We start from the raw sequence: 8083 nt of genomic DNA, 5'->3' as shown, positions 1-8083 counted from the left end.
AAACACCACGACCAGATATTCAAACCTATGTATGCCCAGATATGTTTATCTAACACCAAGAGTCAAGTTTTCAAGTGACCTTGACACCAAAAAAAAAAAAGTAGCAAAGTCACTGAGAAGTTGTGATCTACACTTGAGAACTCTTCAATATATTGCTACTACTCAGTCATCTGCATAGAAGCTCTTAGACAGATAGCCAGAGATGGCACCAGGGGACTATATGTGTCTGGAATTACCTTCCATTATTTTTTTGTCCAGTTAAATAACACTCAAACATGACAGTTGACAGTGGACACATCTCAGAAACAACCCAAGCAGCCTCAATTCCAAAAACCTGGCCTCTGGGTATCCCTCCCATCATGCCATAGGAAAAGAATAATAAAGGCATTCTGTGGACTGTCCTTAGTCAACTCAGCGTGTGCTCATGTATACGCCAGAATACATAGTAATAGAAAGATGGTCAAGTGCTGATCTTTTGCAACATCGACTATTTTCCAAAGGGAGAGTTTCATTAACTTTCAGGTGCACAATGGCATTTGCACTTTGGACTAACAAGGAAAGCAGACCTAACTTCACCTGCTTCATGGTCTAACTTGGAAAAAGATGTTAACAAATGAACGTTCCAGGGACCTTTGGAAAGAATCTGACATTTTCATGGACTCTCCCACCTTGAATCCATCAACCCCCCCCCCCACATACACAAATGTAAGAATGTTAAAATATATGAGGTGTATTCAGAGACCAATATCTCACACCCCGTCGCCCCAAATCTGTGATATGTGTACAACAGAGTCTATATACATTCAGTTCCTGATGTCTTTTAGGAATACATGATCATATGTATATGAACAGTTCCGGGTCTGATCTGAGCACGTTGTCTCCGGTGTAAACCAGAGCTCCAGAGAACGAAGGGTAGACATATTGGTTTGTTTTCTGGGGAACCAAACTGAGACAGACTATACACAGATGTGCCTGTGACAACACTTTTTACCCGCCCAAGTGAGACATAGATGCGTCGCCCAGAGTCGCCGGTCCCTTTAAGAAGACTCGGTCTTCCCCAGTGGGCTCCAGCGGCGCCCGCAGCAAAAGGCAAACTTGCTTGGCTCATTGGTGGGGGGAAAACGCCGCGCTGGGTGGGAGCTGAGAGCGCGCCAGAGTGCGCTGCGGGCTTCTTTCCCCTTCCCCTTTCCTTAACCCTTCCGGGAGCAGAGGAACAGGGTGGTGCTGCAGCACCGACGAGCCGGGCCGCTGACTGCCGTGGGCTCCGGAAACTTTGCGCGGAGCATGGGATTGACTAGGCAGAGCCGAGCCGGCTAGCTGGCCTGGAAAGGGACGGGGGAAGGGCGGCGGGAGGGAGGTCCGACCCTTCAGCACCCCAGGTCTCTAGCCCGGGCGCTAGAAAGGCAGGGGTGCAACAGCAGCGGCAGTGGGGGAGCTGTCCCTTCAGCACCACCGACCTAAACCTGGCATTGGGGAGCCGGAGGCCGGGCAACAGGCGGGAGCTGTCCCTTCAGCACCGCGGACCTTTGCCCTCCGATGAAACCGCCTGGCCCCCAGCCCCAGGACTCTCTCTTTTCTCCAGTTTGAGCGGGGGTGTCAGGAGCAGGCGGAGAGCTTTCCTGGGAGGCTGGGGAAGCAATGAACACTCTTCTCAGCGACTCGCCTCCCAGCAGTGCTATTTTTTGCCATCCGCCCTCACCCCCAGCACACGCGCTCGCACACACACGCACGCACGCACACACACACACATAGACCTCTCTGGATTTCTTTGCCTTGAGTCTCCCGGGGCTGTGAGGAGCTAGGCGCATCTCAAACCGAGCTGGCAGCTCCAGGCTCCGGAGCCATGCCCTGCACGGACCCTCATCTTTACCAAGCTCCTGAGGAATGAAAGGAACCCAGGGATCCTCAGAAGGCAGCAGTGATGTACCAACCCCTGGAGCCTGCACCCTTCCAAGGGCCATAGGCGACCCAGGGAACCGGAGAGAGCTCCAGACAGGAAACCCCAGCTTTCCTAAAGTCTCTGTGGATGCTGACAAAAGGAGACCCGAATTTTTGGAAGAGCCTGCCCTAGGTTACCCAGCTGCAGAGTGATTTTTCCCTCTGGCATCGAACCTACCCCTCCAACCCCCAGCCATCCAGAGTACCATGAAGAATTATGAGGATGTGTGACAGAGGTATCCAGATGTTGATCACCACTGTGGGAGCCTTCGCAGCTTTTAGTTTAATGACCATTGCAGTGGGCACGGACTACTGGTTATATTCCAGAGGTGTGTGCAGGACTAAATCTACAAGTGATAATGAAACCAGCAGGAAGAATGAAGAAGTAATGACCCATTCGGGGCTGTGGAGGACCTGCTGCCTAGAAGGTATTTACAATTTCTTCCCAACGGCCCCAAATGATGCAGTTTCTGATATCTGATATTCCAGTGGGTGTTTGGGGAGATGGAGGCAGTGACGGGGAAAGAGGAATAGTTTGAATTATTGCTGAGAATGTGCAGATGTCCAGATTGTTCCCAGCAAGACTAATGCTGTGTGGAATGAAGAGGTTGGGTCTTGTTGATTGTTTTTGGTTTAAGCTTCATGTGATGAGATTTTGTGGCACTCTAAGCAGCTTCTGCAGTTGAGCAAAGTCTCCAAATCCAAAATTCTTAAGCATTTTGTGAACTGCTTTGATCTGTGGCTTGTGATGGGGTCTTTCGCTCAGCTTAAATTGCATTTCAGTGGGGAGGGGGAGGGAGAGGGAGGGAGAAAGAGAGAGAAAGGGAGGAGCGAGAGATGGAGCGAGAGAGAGAGAGAGAGAGCTAGGCTGGCACACTCTGAGCTATTTCCTTATTTCTAACATAGTCTTATCAGTTTCTTCTGAGTTTGGTCTAAGTAGATATTTTCATGAACTTGCATTGCCAACCAGACTAACATATGTGAACCCCTACACACACACACACACACACACACACACACACACACACACACATTTTAACAAAACTTCCTTATTAATACATGTTTCACTGTTTGTAATCAAAACAAAACTGAAGTGTTAGCATTTGATATCCACCTGTCTTTTTTCTTAAATCATTGCCAAACTCAACAAATATATTTTCATGACATTTGCATAAGACTGATTCTCCAAAAATCACAGCTTCTAATTTTAAAAAAAATTGAGAATTTGCTCTAAATTATAATGAGGAGACAGACCAATTTTTAGAATGTCAAGCTCTTGGTAACCTGTCTTACTATTAAACTCACTTTCACTACACCAGAAGTCACTCTCAGCAGCACTGGGCAATGCCTGAATGTCAGTGGTAGTAAATAGAAAGATAGAGAAGAAAATCAAAGCTCTTTCAAGCTTATGTGCCTGAGGGAAGGCACTGGATTAGAGGGGCAGAAGGGAGTTTTCTCAGGCTTCTGAGAATCTGTGAAGCTTCACAGTGATGAGCAAGGAAATCTGGGTTTCCTATATGTTCCCCTCCCCTGTTTGCCATTGGCTCTCCATGCCTGCATTCCCACTGGCTGGCATTGGTCAGGGCTTTTTGAGAACTTGCATTTATGTAAATCACTTAGGAAATCATGCTATGACATCACTTGCTAGTGTAATATTGCATCATTCCCTGGCCTTCTTCCCATGTCCTGACACTCTGAACAACTGCTCTCCTCACTAGCACTACTACAGTCAATTCTGTTTCCAACACATATTGCAACTGGTGGAATCCCAGGTAGGAAAAGACTACTTTAAATGCAACAAGGATCATTGTGCTTGAAGTCAGAAGACCTGGGTAATGCTGCAAACTATCTGTGTGACCTTGGCTAAGACATTTACCTCCTCCAACCCTCGTTTATCAATCTGGGAAATGATTCCTTTGGAATAGGTGATCATGAATTAGCACTATCCAAAGCTCTTAGTTTATCCAGTGTAATGATGGAAATTTTAGAACAATTCTTTCCCAAACATTGACAAAAATCTAATATTTATGATCATTGGTGATCAGATATGGTGAAATCATTTACCTTGGGGAAATTCCATAATTCTCTTTCTTCTATTGACAACAAAGAATTGAATTACCTTTGTAAAGCTGTGATTTGGTGGATGTTTTGATGTCTACATGGTTCTAGGGATGGCATAAAAAATCTGAGCCAAACAAGGTATATATGTAGACCATGTTTCAGTTATTTCCAGTTCTTCTTCTTCTTGGAGCAAAACCTGGGAATGTACAATTAAACACCAATTTTGGCTTCCCCCATTAGGGCCTAAAATCCCTAAATCCTTGCTCAGAATTTCTCAACTGATGGTTTCTCTTTTTCTCCAACATCATGTCCTACACCCACAGTTTGTACAAGGAATTGGAACCCCACCCAGGCATTCTGTGGGCTTAGTGGGAGAAGTAAGAATTTGAATCAAGATGGAACTGGATGCATCCAAGATATACTCTTGGTCAGGTGAATTCTTTTGAGAAAATTTGTTGCAGTCTTCATGCAATTTGACTCAGCCATATTTTTTTTTACATTTTTTGAAGTATTAAATATGGTAACTTTAATGAGTCACAATGAATTTTTAGCTATGTGTACACCCATGTAACCAACACCTAGATGGGCCTGGCTGGCGTCTGAGCCAAGGTTTTTCTTCGTGTACTGAATATATCAAGTGTGCAAGGAATTTCAGGAACCTCTGATTTTCTGCATGCAGTAGGCAGAATCCATCCTCTGGAAGAAAGGTGTATCACCATCTCTAATTCAGTATCTCCTGTCTCCTAGAGTCTCAACATCCTCATTTTCTGGTCCTTTAGTGTCAAAGAATAACTGGAGGTCTTGCAGCTCAGTTTTCCCTGATATCAAATTAGAAGTCCATCATCACACTTTTTTAAGAGCCATAAGAGAATGTGGCTATTTTGTCCAAAAGAGAATGCTCAGGAGGAACATGACAGCTGTCTGCAAATATCTGAAGAGTTGTCATATGGGAAAGAGATTTGGAATGTTCTATGTGGCCTCCAGGGGGTAGAAGTAAGAGCTAGAGGAAAACAGGTTTTACCTCAATGTAATTAACCATGCAATGTGGAAGGAGTGGGTTCTCCCACCCTAAGAGGTATGGTTCTCTCCACCACCAAAGATATTCAAGAATAAGGAAACGACATCAGTGTTTCCAAACTTGGCTAGTCATCAGAATCACATGGGGAGCATTTAAAAAAAATAGATTATTAGCCCTCACAACTAGATTCTCTGCTTCCATAGGTCTGTGGTGGATCTGAATTTTCTGAAACTCCTCCAAGCAATTCTGATGTTAAAGCCAACACGTATTATTTACAATGGGCCTGGCAACCATTACATGTGTTAAAGAGGATCACATCACTCAAAGGAGAGAAGGGATATTTCCAGTTTTCATTGCTATAACTCATCAGGATGTCATTTCTATTTAGTACTTACTCTGTGCTAACACTATTCTGACAATTTTGAAAAATTAACTTTTTCCTCTTCAGAGCAGCTCACTGATGGAGGTATTTTTATTATCCTCACTTTAAAGGTGAGGAAACTGAGGCCTAGAGAGATTATATGACTTGCCTGAGGTCACATACCTAAACCCAACAGGTACTACTTCACCTAAGCCATGTTGCTTCTCGGAGCATTTGCTAGAGATCATTAATTCATGCTCCAGTGGAGGTTCTTTGGTACAAACATTAGCTTGTGAGAATGCCCAGACACATGGGTTTTTCCATTCAGAAGCCTCAGGTCCCAGAACACTCAGCATGCCTGTGCCTCGTCTGCAGGGGTGCAGGAGACATCAGACAAACTCGGAGACGGCAAAGGACACGTTTTGAATGAAGAAACAATCGACCTATGTAGAGACACCCACACTCAGAAAGCCTGACTCATTATCTCTATCTGGAAAGCACGCAAGGCATTCACAAAGTGGGGCCCCAACTTGCTGTGTGTTTTCAATGGCAGCATGTGTTTGAATGAGAATATGTTCGGTGTATGAATCCCCCCCACAAATAAGACCCCTTGGAGTCCTAGACACAAGCAAAGTGATATATTACGGAGTGGAAAGACCCCGCTGGACTGGTAGCAAGGAACCCTGAGCACTCATCACATTTCTGTCACTACCAGTTACGGGAATTGTGCATGTTCTTTTCCTCCTTTGGGCCTCAGTTTATCCAATTCTGAAATGAAAGCTTCAGATAAGATTAGGGAGAACAAATCCATTGTCCATGTGGACAAGGCAGGTAATGTAACAGTTGAAACAAGCATTTCACTTAACTCAATTCTATAGGGGGAAATCACTGCACTTGAGAAGATATATGGTAACTGAAACAAGGTCTCTGTGTGGCGGGCAACAGAGATTGGTGGGGACAGAGGCAAACCAGAGAACACAAGCCCTCATCCAAGGGACAATTACTATGTGACTTGAGTTGATATTTACTCTGGGGAAATGTGTACCAAATTCATACCAATATCCCAAATATTTAAAATCCACGTGTAAAATCTCTCGATTTTTAAAATGTGGGCAACTAAATTAACTTTTTAAAAATGCACTGCCTGCCAAGCCAAACTTGCCTTGTCGTTGAATCTGACCCATGGGCTGCCAGTTTAAAGGTCCCTTTAATCCAAATTTCTGTTATTTCCATATTTTATTCCTGAGTTATTCTCCATTAGTCAGTGATCACTTTTTCAATTCATTAAAAAAAAATGCTGACTAAGAAAATAAAGCTCACTTAGCTTTTAGGACAAGGAACTTGAAATTATGGAAAAGAGTTTCAATAGCAGAAATAGCTACAGATGGGCCTGGATGACATCAAACATCTGGCTGAAAAACTGAAAAAAAATTAGCTAGTCATTAGAAGTTCCCCCATATTTCCAAATCTCCAGATGGTTGACTTTTTCAGCCAGATGGGGTTGCAGCTTTATTTATGTGTTCAGAAGCCTTTGGGGAAGCTGCAAAGATGTGATTAAGGACAGGGATAAGAGAAGGACATAACAGTGGTCGAGTATTTCTTATGTGCCAAGCCCTGTGCTGGGTGCTCTCACATGCAGTAACTCATACACTTTTCGTACTTCCTATCTCCCTCCAGTAGAAGATAAGGACAGGGGTCCTTGTCTGTTTGGAGCACTGCTCTATCTCTACAGCTTAGGAACAGTACCGAGTAGTCACTTCTGCTCCTTTACTCCAGCATCTGACACTGCGTCTTCCCTTAGATGTGGGTGCAGAATGCTCTGACTCTCTTCCCTACCCTTGACCTTCTCCCTGGTCCTTTCCCTGCATGCTTCCTCTTTGCCTCTAAAGCCCAAGAGGCAAATAGAGGAGAGAAGTGGACTAGAATCTTAAGGCAAATGAGGGTGAGTGACTATGCCTGTGTTTGTGGGACCAGTCAGGATTGGGGAGGTGGCAGAGGTTGAGGTGTGAGCATGATAATATTCAACCAGAACATGTCTGTATAGCCATATTGCTTGTTAAAATGTTGAAATACTTTCCTACTTCTTGGTAAACAGCATCTGGTCCAAGTCCCCCATCAACCCTCCCCCTCCCACCACCACTATAGCTACCCTAGCCTATTCTGGAACCTCCCAGACATCTACGAGATCTGTCCAGTAAAGAGTTAAGACCTGGCCCAGCAGAGGCCATCATGATCATGATCCCGTCATGATGCTATGGAAGCATCCATTCTGACTGGCTGGTCTCACGTCCTACCTGTGATTAAATATTCTGAATATTATTCCCAGTTCTATCATTGGTGGAAAAGACCTACTCCTCTTCTTTCTACCTCAAACCCAGCCCCCTACCTTCTGACTCTAATATCCTACTCATTTTAAGAAGTAGATGATTTGAAAATAATTCTGTTTACTTCATCACTTGAAATTTTATATTCTGGATTAGAAAAAAGGCAAGTGATCCACATTCCAAGGTTGGGTAACCAGTGTGGGTTATTAACATGGTGACTAGTGTGGGTTACTAGTGTGTGTCAAGAAAAAGTAAAACAAGAAAAAAAAAACCCACAAAAAAAGATGACTGTGTCCTTTGAATGTTCTCTTAGAACAGTGTCTAACAATCTTACTGAAGGGATCATCGGATTCTTTAGAGGAATGTAATTTTTGACTTAGT

General features: G+C 44.2%; 1 protein-coding gene across 1 annotated transcript in view; it reads left to right on the top strand.

Annotated features, from left to right (window-relative positions):
- Nucleotides 1-1140: 1140 nt before the first annotated feature.
- CACNG3 (calcium voltage-gated channel auxiliary subunit gamma 3) overlaps nucleotides 1141-8083 on the top strand; it is an 84101-nt gene continuing 77158 nt past the window's right edge. Inside the window, exon 1 of the mRNA XM_035722370.1 lies at nucleotides 1141-2366. Coding sequence (XP_035578263.1) covers nucleotides 2156-2366 — 211 coding nt within the window. The 5' untranslated portion in view covers nucleotides 1141-2155. The remainder of the gene's footprint in view (nucleotides 2367-8083) is intronic.

This window comes from Zalophus californianus, chromosome 10 (assembly GCF_009762305.2).
Source record: "Zalophus californianus isolate mZalCal1 chromosome 10, mZalCal1.pri.v2, whole genome shotgun sequence".
Classification (NCBI taxonomy): domain Eukaryota; kingdom Metazoa; phylum Chordata; class Mammalia; order Carnivora; family Otariidae; genus Zalophus; species Zalophus californianus.
Note: the sequence above shows the minus strand (reverse complement) of the source record. Positions and strands in the feature narration are given on the sequence as shown.